Here is a 14,447-nt window from a genome sequence, read left to right on the forward strand (position 1 = left end):
TGAGCATATTCAAAGAGAAAGAAGCACCATGGATCCGCGCATTGTGTGCCCCAAGAATTTTGTACAAGCGTAAATGGGCCTACAGCCATTTCTGCATGAACGGCAGATGCCGTTCTCTCTGTACACAAAGGTTTGAACATAATCAACATTTGGGATTTTCAACTAGAACCTTTTTATTCTGGTTATGTGGGGTGGGCGGTTACAAAGAAAATGCTCGGGAGAGCCTGGATTTAAACAAAAAATAAAAGATGATGAATCGTCGCTGACGAATGGTCCCTAGCTTAATACAATGGACGGCAACCTGATCCCGCTGAGGACATCAGGAGTAACGCAGGCCGGATTTATTGAAGATGCCACCAGGAGACGGAGCGATCCGGGCAAGCAATTGGCCCATGCTGCCATGCGATGTTGCAAATGTGCATCCAGCAAAAGTTTCACGGTTAGGCAATCACCGGCCGGGGTCCACCTCGCAGGTGAGGGCTTAAAATGGAGGAAAAGAAAAACGCAGGGTTGGGAAGGAAGTATTGCTGTTTGAGACTGGTACACGAGGCCCCAGGCTGAGTTTCATTGTAAACGACATATTCTTTGCTTCTTTGCTCTCACGTAAAAAATTCCTTTCTTCTTGTGCTTTAGTTCATTCTCGAAGAATGACAAAAGCCTGCAACATTGGGGCGTCGGTGATAGGGAAGCTGCCCCTCATACGGGGCTTCCCAGTTAATGTAGCAGGTGCAAAAGGGCGGCGCATTCCGCCGATAGGCAAGGGTCCTTTCCTGCCGCGCAGCAGTAACGAGGGGGTAAAGTGACTTTTCCAAGCAGCACGAGCCCACCTTGAAAGTCGAGCCGTTCCCGGTTCAGGGTGAATGGAGGATCCGAATGATCTGCAAGGGTCCCTTCATGAAGGTGCCCCCGTGCAAAGGAGTATCGTGACTACCGGTCACAAGGCTGCGCTCACAGAGTAGGTGCATTATGTTACATGCTTGAGCTGCATCTCTACGCAGGAGCTGCAGCCGCCGAAACGCCTTATAAGTACACACAAACGGCTTGCCTGCGCCCCAAATGCATGCTTGCGTCGTACCGCGGCACTTTACTCCCTTTCCAGGCTTCGCCTTGCATGCGTCTTTGACGTGTGAGCGTATGCACCGTTATGCGTACTCTGCACCCCAAACACCTTCTCGCTGCCTCAGTGTCGTGAGGGTATCCACATTCAAGTTTCTTTTTCCCCACTCCACCCGCATCGTTTTCGACTACCCATACACCTCGTTTGTCGTCAAGGAAGCCCTTTCCTTCTCTTTGTTCTTGCTCCCCTCACCACAGTCCAACCAGGAAGGAGCCGCCATTCCTTTTTTTCTTTTTTTTTTTTTTTTTTTGTTTTTTTGTTCTGTGGCCCTGCGCTGATCTCTCGTCAGGTAACGCCCATTATGCGTCGCAAGAAAATCTAGGTCTTTTCCCTTCTCTCCCTCGGCCGCCAAGGGGTACTGATCAATGGAACCTTAGCATTGTATTTCTTTCACCACGTCTCTATGTTCAATTGTTCGACCTTCTCTCGTCGCAATTCTGCGTGTTTTTTTCTCCGTCGCCTGTTTCCACTTGCGTGGGCTTCCAAGCCAATCGACGGTTCCTGCCATCTGTAGCTGCAAGGTTGATGCTTCCATCGTTAATCCCCACAGCAAATTTTTCGGAAATCCGCCAGCAAATCTTCGCCGCATAGCTAGACCCGACAACACCTCACTTTTCCATCCATGATTCCTCCGCCTTCCCCCTTATTCCTCCTTCGGTCTTAGCGTGTCACAATGCGAGTGTTTGTGCTCTCGGGATTGAAGTCATTTTCCAAAATCGTGCATAGACCTTGGTTTGACGATTGATACCTGCTTCGAACCAGCATCACCCATTCATTGTCTCAGATTGTTCGGGATCACCACTCTACAACAAGCGCTTCTGCGCTTCAAGCAAAGGTACTTCCAGCCTACTCTCAACAATAGGATGCATGGTGGAATGCTCAAAAAATTAAAGTACCGTGACTTGCATTTGTGTGGCTATTAGGGCACCCTCGTAGCATTCCGGTCTTCTCTTCAGCCAAGCGTATTTCGATCCGAATTCGTGACCCATTATACCTCCGAGCCAGCCAGTCCTGTTGGATGATTGTGGTACAAGACTTTTTTTATTATATGCTCCAGAATGCCTTAGTTGGGTAGTAAAATGCCTCGGATGAAGAACGTTTTGAGACATATGCGCTCTGCGGCACAACCTATTTTCTTAAAATAATTTGTTTTTTAGTTTCCCATGTTTCCCATTGTTCGTGGTTTCAAAGGTATTTTCATCTTACTCTCTCTGCTTTCTGGCCACAAGCGGCCGAACTCACAGGTGGCAGAGCTAAGCTGCGGTACAAGGCTCGTATCGTCGTTGCATTGCACGACATTGACAAATACGGTGGCGTAGCATTTCGCAAAAGATAACTCATATTTACAAATATAATTCAGTTGGTATTATACATTCACGTTTCGTTATTCCATCTCATCACAAGTCGTGAAGGAGCATTCCCTTGGTCATTACTAAGTCGGTTAAGTCGCTTCTGAAAGAATGGTTAAGAAACTTGTTCTTTCTATCATCGTTGAGCCAACCTCTGGCTGCCTTAACTATCAGCTCTAAAATCTCAGATTCCTCCACACTCAAAGAAACCTTTGGCTTATCATCGCCAGATTGAAGCATGCTGCAAACAACTCTTAATAAACAGGTGAATGAGAGTGTCGACAATGGAAGCTTTTCGCTTTGGAACTTCAAATGTCTCAATAACTGTTTCAGGTTTTCAAGTTCATCATCCTGTTGCAAGTAATAAAGAATAGAAGAGGTAGCCAAGACAATGAACTTCTCTTCGTTCACAAGATTCAAGGAATATAAGAGCGACTTCAGACTCTTGACTGTGTCTGTAATTCCGCTCTCTTTCTTGGACACTTCCGTCTCTGTGCCGTCAGACAAGTTTTCATCTTCCATTTCGCTTTCCACGACTGACTCTGTGTCCGTAAGATCTAGTCCATCGAAGTAAGTATTGACATTTGACATCGTTCTCGCTATGGATCCTTTGACAGCTTTGACCAATGCTGGCGTAGATTCTGGGGATATGACAGAAGTCAACGACAAGCAATATTGTTTGAGGCAATCATCATTGCAGTCTTCTAGAAGCCCTCCGATCGTTTGGAGATCAGACTTCAAACTTTTCTCGCTTTTCCTTGCCTCCTCATCCTCATTTTGCGAAGTCAAATAATCCAAGTAGGAAAGATTAAGGTCATGCAAAAGGTCAAGCACTCTCCAACCGAACACGATAGCATATATATCTTTCCTGTTGTGTTTGAACACGTCAATGTAAGCGAGAGAATTCTCACCTTCTTTCACATCCGCAAAGAAGTTTCTTCTCTCTGTAACATTAATTATGCGAGTGATAAGTGATTCAGATGTGAACATCGCAGCACCATCGGACGTCTTGAATAATTGGCTCAACTTTTGTAAGGCTTTGTCATCATTAGTAGCATCGAGTTTGCTCAATAAAATTTTTCTCGTTTGGAGGTTTGGTGCGATAAATCTGCTTATGAATGGGAATTTTGAGCAAATGATCGCGCCGATGAGCACGTTCAAGAAACACGTCTCAAAATTGACTTCGCTAGATGACAAAACGATGTAATCTTTAAACCAGTCGTTGGGATCCGAGCATCCATCAACCAAGTGGGAAAGTATGAGCTCTTTATCCGTTGGCAGGAGTGGAACTGGTACCTGCAATCCCGCAGAAACTAAAAGCCATGTGAGCCACGTATTCTCGACAGGGGACTTGGGATCTCTGGGTTTTCTGATGTGGTCAATTACGGGCAGCACCATGAGATAAATACCGAAGAAAACAAGACCGTACCTGAAAATGGTGAAGAGCTGCAAAGCAGTGGGCGATGGGTGAGTCAAGAAGGCAGGCATGAATGGGAAAGCTGCCAAACCCCTGAAATTGTCGGACGAGAGCACAGAAGCACCCATCACAGTGGCAAAGCCTCCCATCATCCAATTGGAATTGTAAGGCTGATAGCTCTCTTGTTGTGGCTGTTGAGCAAACTGAGGTGGGACCAGCTGGGTGTCGTAATTTATCGTAGTATTGTAATTGTTTTCTGGAGCGAAGCCAAAACCACCTGGGAACTGACCATCGAAAGAATTCTGCATACCCTGATTTGGCTGACGATCGCCCTGCTGAGGAATGATGTTCGGAGGATTGGCGTTGGCCTCACCAATGAGCTGCTGCAATTGAGCAATCTGTGACAACATGTTTTCATTCTTTTTCTCCAAGTGTTTGATATACTCTGTAGCTTTTGTCAAGACAGATGCCTTATTGAGTTTTGCAGCAGGCGCCAACCCCTCCAAGTCAGAAAGCAGGACATTCTGTTTTCCAGCGGCGATCTTCAAAGTAGGAACTGCATCACGAAGCTCGTAAATCTTGGTATTGATGTTTGTTCTGTATTTTTTCTCGATCATATTGTGAGAAACCTTGGGGCGTTTACCTGGCTTGGTGACTTTATCTTTCGTGGAGGCTTTCGACCTTGTTGTGCGTTTAGGAGCAACCTCCTCTTCCTCAGGCTCTTTCTTAAAATTCGAAGCCTGCTTCTTTGGTTCATGGTCGGGGATGCCTTCTGGCAGGGTATGTGGAGACAGTATGGACGTGTTTGGGGTTCCCTCGTTCGAGTTCGTCGATGCCACCAGCTCGGAATACGACGCGGAGCTAAACGAGGAGCGCTTGGGTTGGTTATTGGATGGGAACAAGGAGCGGTCTGAGTGGGCTGTTGAAGGCAGGGAGCTGTTAACAGACACAGCGTCTGAGGATTCAGGGTCGTTGATATCAAGGCTGTTGTTGAGGACGTAGCCGGAGCCATCAAACGCAAAACCGCCCAATCCAGGCTGGTCCATATCGTAAGGATTGGCCATTTTATCCATGGCAGGCACCGAGGACAGAATGGCTGTGAGGAACAAGTCCGTGTCCTCGAAGTCCAACATGTTATCGTTGAAATCGTAGGCCGTGGACATTATAAAAGGTTGCAAATATGGTGAGGAGCCTGAGCCGAAAGATTAAATATAAAGGAATAGGGAGGCGGTAAAAAGAAATCTCACAGATGGCAAGAACATATGAGATACATCAGAGATGATTAGGCTGGCAGCTGTGTACAGAGACCAAAGTGGTGTGATTTTTCCTGGGGCAGGCCTCTCCTGCACGTGACTCTCACCGGTCCGTCATTTTTTGTATGGTACTTTTGACTAGACCGTCGACTTGTCCTGCGCAAAGGGGGCTAAAAACATGGGCCCATTTTTTGCAGCCATAGATCCTCGGCAGCCTAAGACGAATAGGATACGAGTTTTGGCGATTTTGGCCTAACGGTCATTCGCTCTTCCGCTTGGCTTCGGACCAATCTGGCTCATTCCGACCAACTCCGATACCGTCCCTCGCTCTTGTGATTCTGCCTGTAGTGACTATATATACGGGGAACGACGTGCCAACGGAAATTGATCGATGGAAACTCTCCTAAAAGCTGAATTTCAAGGAGATCTTCTTTTTGTTCTAAAATCCGAGCTCTCTCGGCCTAAATCGTCCTTGCATAACCGTCCCTGAGAGTCAAGGCCAATAGACTATAGCGTTTGGGAAGAATTATTGGGGAAACCTATTTGCTCAACACCACCAAAGCCTCTTTCTGCATCTTCGGACTTATTGGCGAGAATGCCATGGTAATAAAGTTCTTCCTCGGTCTGGATTAGCCCATTCCACCAGTGAGATCTTCATTGGCAGAATGCACGATCTTTGCAGATGTCTAAGCAGCAGATCGTTTTGACTTTGATATTTGTGTCACGAGCTGGCTTAGAGAACTCACAAGATTCGGCTCTCTTTGTGGAGTCAGGTCTTTGAAAGTCTGCTGTTTCGCAGCAATAGGTTATGTGGTGAAGTGTAATGGGTGAGCTTGCAAATCTTTTGTAGTCTTCGGAACCTCGGGAACGATCTGCCTCGGATAAAAGTGGCTCCTGCCTCTTCATCCGATTTCCAACCAAAATTATCTTCCCCACTGCCTCGATCGATTTCTCCGGTTATTCCAATCAAGGGTTCTCCAAAAGCCCGCATATCACCTGCATACGTCAGTATCAACAACTGCAGAGTCTCTCACCGGGTATATTTACTTAGACTTCTTTCTCGTCCCATTACACCCATGCAAGACTCCCAGGCGATCGCCTTTAGAATGTTGCGCTCGCAGCGCTACATCGTGCTTTTGATCTTCACGGCATTAGTAACCTTTTTGATTGTGACCTCGGCCTCGGCCCATTCGTACATCAAGGAGTCCTCCATCGGAAAGTCGGTAGGGTCGTACGTTGAGACCGCTAAGACGTGGGCGAACTCTGACTCTGGTGACTCCGCCCAGGATGGCTATAGGGCAGAAGATGAGGCGGAAGCCGACCAACAGGCCAAAAACGAGGTCAATGCTGAGGCCAACACTAATGAGGTGAAGGATGATGATAAATTGGATCAGCCCAAGCCAGGCACTGACACTGAGACGACAAAAGACGAGGATGATTCCCAGGACGTTGGTCTGATAAAGGATACGGAGGAAGCTCTTGAATGGGAGGAAGGCACACACTCTTAATGATTAATTTACATACCGGTTTATATTACAAATCTTTCCAGATCAACTTTTCAACGTAGTCGCCCTTGGCTTTCTCACGAAGGAACCCCATCGATGCTAGCTCTGCGCTGCTTTGGATGAACCATGCGTAAACTAGTCTATCCCATTGTGTTTCGTCCTTCTCGACCTCGCTCATGATCGTTTTCATTTCTTTGGCGAATTCACCATGGTAGTTTTTGATCTGGAGGTGAAATTCGCTCAACAAGTCCTTCCTCGAAATTGACAGTTTGAAAGCAACAAAGAAATCCCAAATATTTATGTTCACAGGAGCATCCTTGTACACATGATACAACCTGGTTAGAAGTGGCCCTAGGACCTTCGACGATCTGTGCTTTGATCCCACCTCTTCCACTATCAATTCGTTTTTCAAAAATTGCTGTGGCTCGTCTAAAGCTACCTCGATTGTCTCCTTCAGCCGTGGTCGAATGAGCTTGATCATGAGATTCTCGTAACTTTCCTCTATTGATACCCGTGGGCGAATTTTGTCCATTTCGCTTATGCCTCCTGTGACTGTCAAGACCTCATTGAAAAGATTATCGCTGATTTTCATGTTCAAAGCTGGATTGTCATGTAGATAATTGGTGAGCAAGCTGAGAAGCTGACTTGCCGTGACATTGGGCTTACTCAATGCCCGCTTGAGACCAAGAGTATCCTCGTCAGCCACATTATCAAGCGTTAGCTTTATTGTGTCACTATGCAAAAAATGATGTACTCGTTCAATCTGTGCGTAGTCAAAGTTTCTGACTTTCTTCAACACATCGCTCAAATAGGACGAGTTTATGAGCTGATTATTGGTGACAAGCTTGTAAAGCTGGAACTTTTGCTTCTCAGCGTCACTGAGGAAATGAATCAAATGAATTGCGTTCATGACGGAGTTTTGATATTTTTGAAGTTGCACTCTTGCATTCTTAAATAGCTCAAATACTGCCTCGTCATCGTGGAGAAGACCTTTGATCTTTGACAGTAGCTCCTCAGCATCGTCGTCATCCTTCTCCTTTTTGGCGTTATGGTAGCTATGTAGAAGGAACTCGATGTGTGTTTTGAAAGAAGGGAGCTTTCGAAGCGCGGCGAAGTGGGACCTTTGAGGAACGAAGGTGTGATCAACCATTATGGAAAGTGGCAGCTGATAGAAATGAATCATGTAGGTGAGTTTGAATTCGGTAATGAGTGCATCGATGGAATTATTGGAGTTCTCAAAACGATTCAACACAATCAGCGAGAGCTGGGCATCAAGTAGAAGGGGATTTTCAGGTGTAATTTCATTCCTAAGCAATGTGTCGTCGATAACTTGAAAACAAATGTCCTTATTGTTCCTTGCCTCCAACTTAGTCGCCGAAATGAGCGTTCTCACTCGAGCTGTGAAGTTGCTGTTGATCCAATCACTTATACCCTTTGAGCTAAGCGCCATGACAAGCTTTATAGGCACCTGCTTTGAGTAGACACTGAGTAGGTGTACAAGCTGGTTGAGTACCTCGCTGGCGAATGCATCACTATCTTGCAACACGACAACAATACGACACTGGTCTCCACAGTTGTTCTTCTTTTTGTACGCGTCAATCCAGTCCTCGACAATCTCAAAGTCATAGGAGATTCTGCCTTCAAAGCCATCTCCGTCAATGGTATCGTCTTCGACTTCTGGTGTGGGTTCAGCTTCCTCTTCGTCAAAGCCCATGACAGGTTCCTCCTGTAAACGCAGTTTAGGCTCAAGAACCTGCTTTACCACCTCTCTCATGGCAGCCTTGATGTGAGGGCATTCTTTGGAATCGAGAGTGACCAACCTGACGTGTGGGTTTTTGCCCTGACTGAACAAATGGCTTGCAAACTCATCAAGGGTCCTCAAGTTGTTAGCCGTATTCGAGCTGAGGGCCAAAAACGCCGTCGCTAGCTTCTCTGGGAGCGGGTCCTCCACGAATTGTATGAGATCAGCAAAAAAACGATCATTGGCCGAGTTTAGAATACTCTGAATGGCTCCAAGCTGGTGGCTCCACACCCTCTGATACAAGTTGTATCTCTGTAGCGTGAGCTCTTCACTTTCATTGGAGTGTCTCACGAAAGGGCACCCGCCTTTCTTAGCTCGTTTACGGCTGCTCGTATCCACGGCATAGTGTGTTTTCTGCAGATTCGGATCCAAGGCTCTGCGGTCCATTGGTTGCAAAAGTAGTACTTCACCTCGGCGAGTCGCACCGTAGAATTACCGCAATGAGGCAAAAGGGGATTCGATTTCAGTGAAATAGAAGCATGAAGGTGCAGGCAAAATGTCAACCAATACCCTTTTCTACCAATAAAAGAAGCACGGCCAAAATATTTTTTTTTTTTTTTTTTTTTTTTTCGCTTCGACGTGCTCGGCCAGTCTTGGCTATGGCCTGAGCGTTTCAGCCTCCATACAGCCGCGAGCCTGCCCCACATTCGGCCGACCATCCTTTCTCTTGTTCTACGACTAACGCCTTTTTTTGTCTTTTTTCCCTCTTCACCACCAATTCCCTCTCAGCTGGCCAGAAATCATGGCCGAAGAAGACTTGAGGCATCGCAAGCCGCAGATCCAAAAACGCCCCGTGGACAAGACCAACAAGAAGAAGAAGAAGAAGAACCTCATCAATGTGGCTCCCTTGGACACTCCATTGCATCGTCGTTTGGAGACGCTCAGTGTCATGTGGCACACCGTGCTGATTCCCAGTTTCTGCTGCTTGTTCCTCTTCATTTTGTATCTCGGCTGGCTCTCATGGTTGATCATTGTGATCCCTTACTTCATATGGCTCTACGGCTTCGATCTCCACACCCCCACCAACGGCAAGGTCGTTTACCGTGTGCGCGATGGCATGAGAAACTTGATCCTCTGGCGCTGGTTTGTCAATTACTATCCTATCAGGGTTCATAAAAAGTGCGAGTTGGAGCCCACGTTCACCACTGAGGAGGTTCTCGAGACTACGCCAGACGACGAGGAAGACTTAATCTCGGAGAATGCACGCACTGCGTTGGATCGCTTCTTCAAATTCCTCGGTCTTCGTAAGCGCTTGAACGATTCTGACACTTCTACACCCGTTAATGATGAGGACGATGCTCACAGTACAGACTCCAAGACTTCTTCCACCGTTCAGAGAACTCGTAAGGTTGCAGATGGCCCTCGGTACATCTTCTGTTACCATCCTCATGGGGTGATCTCGATGGGCGTCATGGGCTTGTTCGCAACCAATGCTTTGCGCAATCAACCATACCTGCCGCCAGCTAAGTTCTTGAAGCCATTGTTCCACGATCCCTCGAAGCACAAAGAGCTTTTCCCAGGGATTGGTCATGTTTTCCCTCTTACGCTCACCACACAATTCACGATCCCGATTTATAGAGATTATCTCTTATCTTTGGGTCTCACAAGCGCTAGTGCTAAGAATATCAAGAGTGTGATTAAGAATGGTGACAACTCGGTTTGCCTTGTCATTGGAGGAGCTCAAGAATCATTGTTAAACGATATGGTCGGTCAAAATCTGCGTGTGGGAGTGGGCTACCAGGGCCATGACTCGGATGACGAGGAATCCAGTGAGCTGAGGCCAAAGAGGCAGATCAAGTTGGTGCTCAACAAGCGTAAGGGTTTCGTTAAAATTGCCATTGAGCTCGGTAACGTCTCTTTGGTCCCCACATTTGCATTTGGTGAAGCTGATATCTATAGGCTTGCAAAGCCAAAGGAGGGTTCTCTCTTCCACGCATTTCAGCTCGGTCTCAAGCGTTTGACCTCATTTACCTTGCCCTTCTTCAGTGCAAGAGGTGTGTTCATCTACGATTTTGGCTTCTTGCCTTTCCGTACACCTATCAACATTTGTACTGGAAGGCCTATTTATGTTCCAGCTGGTTTGGTGCTGCAGAATCCAGATGAGCCTACTGATGAAAAATCATCAGGCAAGTCAGAGGAGTCCAAGACGTCTCTGAGCAGTGACTCTCGCTTCTCCATGTTCAAGGGCAAGGAAAAACCCAAGAAACGGAGCAGACCTCACATTAGTCAAGAGCTCCTTGACCATTATCATGGATTGTACATTGAAGAACTCAAGAAAGTCTACGAGGAAAACAAGCATCTCTATGGTTATGGAGACGTGGAGCTTGTTATTGTCGAGTGATTTCTTCTGGACCGTTGTGATATATTATCCGAAATGGAAGTTAACCCTATAAACATGAAAAAAGCCGTAAGTGATGGTGAGGATGTTTCGTTGCTTCATCAGAAGTTGTTGTTGTTGTTGTTGTTGTTGTTACCGTCGTTGTTAAACCTTTTCTTGAACAACCCTTCTTTCTTGTACTTGCGATATTGCTTGAGAAGACTGCGGTCTAATTTGCGTCTTCCGCCAGCCTTCGCCGTAGTATTTTGCTGCTTGTCTGTGGGAGCCGCGGTAGACTGTTTTCTGTAAAACGATTTTGATTCACTCATCGTCTCCCTGAACTCATTGACCTCCTTCACCTTTGACTCAAACTGCGACTCCTTCTGTTTGACTTTATCATTTTCCTTGTTCTCCCAGTTCTTGAATCCGTCAAACGACTTATCACCTCCGAAAGGAACATTTCCATATGATTTGCCACGTGGATACATGTCCCAGAGGAAGTCGTTATCAAGATTATGCATAAGGGGGTTCGACACGAACATGCCGGTGATGGATTCCTTTAAAGGATGCTCGGGCACTCTGACCAACGAGTTTGTGTTGTAGTCCACTTTGAACTCAAGAATATTGTTTGCCGGCTCGAAGTTGCTGGTTGGCTGCTTCTCTTGAGGCTTTGAGTTCTCCTCCTGAAGGTCAGGGAACTCGTGATGCTTATGACGAACAAATCTGGAAGGCACTTCAAATTTGTACTGAAATTTGTTTGATGGATCGATCTGGGGCCTAACAGGTAGATCTCTCATGTATACCTTGGCATAAAACTGGTCCAAAGGCATATCAAGAATCTCCTTCGGAGGTTTTGGAAGCTTATCAAAAGATACAAATTTGCTATTTTGATCAGCAGATGACGAATCTTGCTTCTTTTTTGAATGAGATTTAGCCTTCTGAGCACGAGGAACCTCTGAGTTGCCACGATTTGTGAATGGGCTCGGCATAGGCTTCTTGGATATCGCCTCCTCGCCTCCTTCACTATCAGATTTTTTTGATGCAAATCTTACCAGACCTAGCTGAGGCTTTAAACTGGCACATCTTCGAAAAGGCTGGCTTGCGAGTCCAGCGATGGTACGTGATGTTAGTGGAAAAGACATGGTGGCTGACTCACTGTGGTTAGCTAGTCATTAGTTTTTCTGTTTCTGGCGACGCCGAATCACGTGCATCTCGAGAAACCTGTTCACCAGGACTCTCCGACCCCGGAATCGGTGACTTCGGTGGTCAATAAGTAACCACAGGCAAATTTAGATCAGTCATACGTTTCCGTATTTGAAAAAAAGTAGCTGTCAAATGCTCTTTGGTGAGATGTATGTTTTGTTGGATCAAAGCAGACTTCGCAGAATTCCAAGAATGTAGGGAAAAATGAGAAAACTGTAAGCACAAACTTATGTTCGGCTACATGAGGAATCAGGAAATTGCAATTAAGATTTGTAGCTCACTAAAATAACAAAATTTGGTAATTTTGACAGTGAATCCTTCAATTCAACCAGACCTTTTAATTAAGTACAAGATTGTGATGGAGTCTAACATCACCTCTCATGTCTCCTTCTCCATACCCTCGCAGCCAAGCAGAGGTCAAAATAGCAACACAATCAATACAAATATGCTAGATGGCGTCATTTCTGACGGAGAACTCAAATAGGCTGACCTAACGAAGTCCGAAGAAAACACGCTGGGTGACAATGAAGCTCGTCTCATCCCCACCCCATTGGCGTTTTTGCACCCATTGTCTCAGTTGCTTCCCTGCGATACTCCCCAACAAAACAAATCATGAACAGACTTGTGGGGTTGGGTCTAGGCTCAGTGACGAGCGGGAGGTCAGCCATTGAAGCGTCACATGAACCTTGTTCCTTTAGCTCATAGTCGAAGCACGAGAAACCAGTTTTCTCGAGGCATTTACCTTTCGTGACAACGCCATCAGCCAAGTAAGCTTCCTTCATAATAAAAAGTGTTTTTAGGCACCTCACTATCTTTGGCTATCAGGGGTTGCGCTCATTTCCGACCTCCAGGCAAGATACCCTTATCTATGCGCTTACACATCCAACTGTATACATCTATCTACCTACAACGCCAAAACTCAACAGCCTCCAAAGACTAAATCTGATCCCTTCTCTATCTTCCCAGCCCTCATCAATTCTATCGCCTACAATGACGCCATTGCACTAGTCCCCCCACGTTGGCAGCCACAGTGCGCCTGCGCAGTCGGTGGAAAAACGTTATGGTGAAAGTGCACTTACGCAACAACATCTCCAAATTACTCATGTCTGTGCACAGAGAAAAGGTCGAGCTCTCCTCGTTGCCTCATACGTTTGACGGCCCAGTGCCATTGGCTATCATTGGCGGTACAGGTCTCTACGACTTGCCCAACCTCAAGCCTATCGCAAGACTCACCGTGTCAACACCATGGGGATTCCCATCTGCTCCAATTACCATCTCGCAGACGGAGAAGGGTGACCATGTGGCGTTCTTGGCTCGTCACGGCTCCCACCACGACTTGTTGCCATCAGACGTTCCTTCCAGAGCCAACATCGCTGCTTTGAAGAAAATCGGTGTCAAGGCGATTATTGCCTTCTCTGCCGTGGGCTCTTTGCAGCAGGAGATCAAACCAAGAGACTTTGTGGTGCCCACTCAAATCATTGACAGAACCAAGGGTATTCGCCCAGCCACGTTCTTCGAAAAGGGCTTTGTAGCTCACGCCATGTTCGGCGAGCCTTTCGACTTGAAGCTCAACAAGATCGTCACCGACGCTATTCCCCTGCTGGGCTTCTTGGAAGGTTTCGACACTGGCGCCACTCCCGTGCTCCACAGCAAGGAACACACCAACAAGGGCGAGGACTTGACGGTAGTTTGCATGGAAGGCCCACAGTTCAGTACCAGAGCCGAATCTAGAATCTACCGTAGCTGGGGTGGCTCTGTGATCAACATGTCTGTGTTGCCTGAGGCCAAGTTGGCTCGTGAGGCTGAGATTGCCTACCAGATGATCTGCATGTCGACTGACTACGACTCGTGGAACGAGAGTGAGGAGCCTGTTACAGTGGAGACGGTTGTAGGCAACTTGAAGGCCAACTCAGCCAACGCCACCCGTGTTGCTGCCACCTTGGTTGATGTGATTTCCGAGGAATTGAGAACCGGTGCCGCCGGTTTGAGCAAGGACCTCGAGGGCACTATGAAGTATGCCGTGAGCACCAGCCCACATGGTGTGAAGAAAGAGTTGCTTGAGAAGATGCACTACTTGTTCCCAGGCTACTGGCCTTTGAATTAGAGCGAAAATTGATAGAAAGGAGACGCCATTGCTAGATAAGACGTAGGCCTCGAAGGAGTAATACTGGATCAATGGGTGCGAAGAGCAGTACGCCGATCCATTCCATGGATGGTAGATTTTTCATTGATTCCCCCTTTCCCGGATTGCAACCCTCTTTGATCTGAACCTTACACAGTCAACCCGCAAACATGCAACCCACAGTGTATGTACCCTCAAGGTCACGGTTAACCGGTGTACTTTTCAGCATCCATGGAATTCCAGCGAAACTTGACTCCTCTCTGACGTCAGCGACGACGTCGATGTGTGGCGGAGAAGCTTCGAGAATAGAGAATCAAAGAACGGGCTAGACAAGCAGATTTCCCCCCATTACCCCAGATTTCT

General features: G+C 46.9%; 6 protein-coding genes across 6 annotated transcripts; 3 read left to right on the plus strand and 3 right to left on the minus strand. All coding sequences in view use genetic code 12, as the record gives it.

Annotated features, from left to right (window-relative positions):
• Window positions 1-2,514: 2,514 nt before the first annotated feature.
• CPH2 (Cph2p) lies at window positions 2,515-5,046 on the minus strand (the record flags this gene model as incomplete). The annotated part of the gene is made up of 1 exon (XM_025478714.1): window positions 2,515-5,046. One exon carries the CDS (start codon window positions 5,044-5,046, stop codon window positions 2,515-2,517), a length of 2,532 nt encoding a protein of 843 aa, XP_025338187.1.
• A 1,166-nt stretch (window positions 5,047-6,212) lies between these two features.
• CXQ87_000132 (uncharacterized protein) lies at window positions 6,213-6,644 on the plus strand (the record flags this gene model as incomplete). The annotated part of the gene is made up of 1 exon (XM_025478715.1): window positions 6,213-6,644. The coding sequence occupies one exon, from the start codon at window positions 6,213-6,215 to the stop codon at window positions 6,642-6,644; it is 432 nt and encodes a 143-aa protein (XP_025338188.1).
• A 25-nt stretch (window positions 6,645-6,669) lies between these two features.
• ORC3 (origin recognition complex subunit 3) lies at window positions 6,670-8,829 on the minus strand (the record flags this gene model as incomplete). The annotated part of the gene is made up of 1 exon (XM_025478716.1): window positions 6,670-8,829. One exon carries the CDS (start codon window positions 8,827-8,829, stop codon window positions 6,670-6,672), a length of 2,160 nt encoding a protein of 719 aa, XP_025338189.1.
• Window positions 8,830-9,184: 355 nt separating this feature from the next.
• On the plus strand, window positions 9,185-10,783 carry CXQ87_000134 (diacylglycerol O-acyltransferase; the record flags this gene model as incomplete). Its single annotated transcript, XM_025478717.1, has 1 exon — window positions 9,185-10,783. One exon carries the CDS (start codon window positions 9,185-9,187, stop codon window positions 10,781-10,783), a length of 1,599 nt encoding a protein of 532 aa, XP_025338190.1.
• Window positions 10,784-10,881: 98 nt separating this feature from the next.
• CXQ87_000135 (uncharacterized protein) lies at window positions 10,882-11,748 on the minus strand (the record flags this gene model as incomplete). The annotated part of the gene is made up of 1 exon (XM_025478718.1): window positions 10,882-11,748. One exon carries the CDS (start codon window positions 11,746-11,748, stop codon window positions 10,882-10,884), a length of 867 nt encoding a protein of 288 aa, XP_025338191.1.
• Window positions 11,749-13,064: 1,316 nt separating this feature from the next.
• MEU1 (S-methyl-5-thioadenosine phosphorylase) lies at window positions 13,065-14,066 on the plus strand (the record flags this gene model as incomplete). The annotated part of the gene is made up of 1 exon (XM_025478719.1): window positions 13,065-14,066. One exon carries the CDS (start codon window positions 13,065-13,067, stop codon window positions 14,064-14,066), a length of 1,002 nt encoding a protein of 333 aa, XP_025338192.1.
• Window positions 14,067-14,447: the final 381 nt, after the last annotated feature.

This window comes from Candidozyma duobushaemuli (assembly GCF_002926085.2).
Source record: "Candidozyma duobushaemuli strain B09383 chromosome Unknown A_B09383, whole genome shotgun sequence".
NCBI classification, from domain to species: Eukaryota; Fungi; Ascomycota; class Pichiomycetes; order Serinales; family Metschnikowiaceae; genus Candidozyma; species Candidozyma duobushaemuli.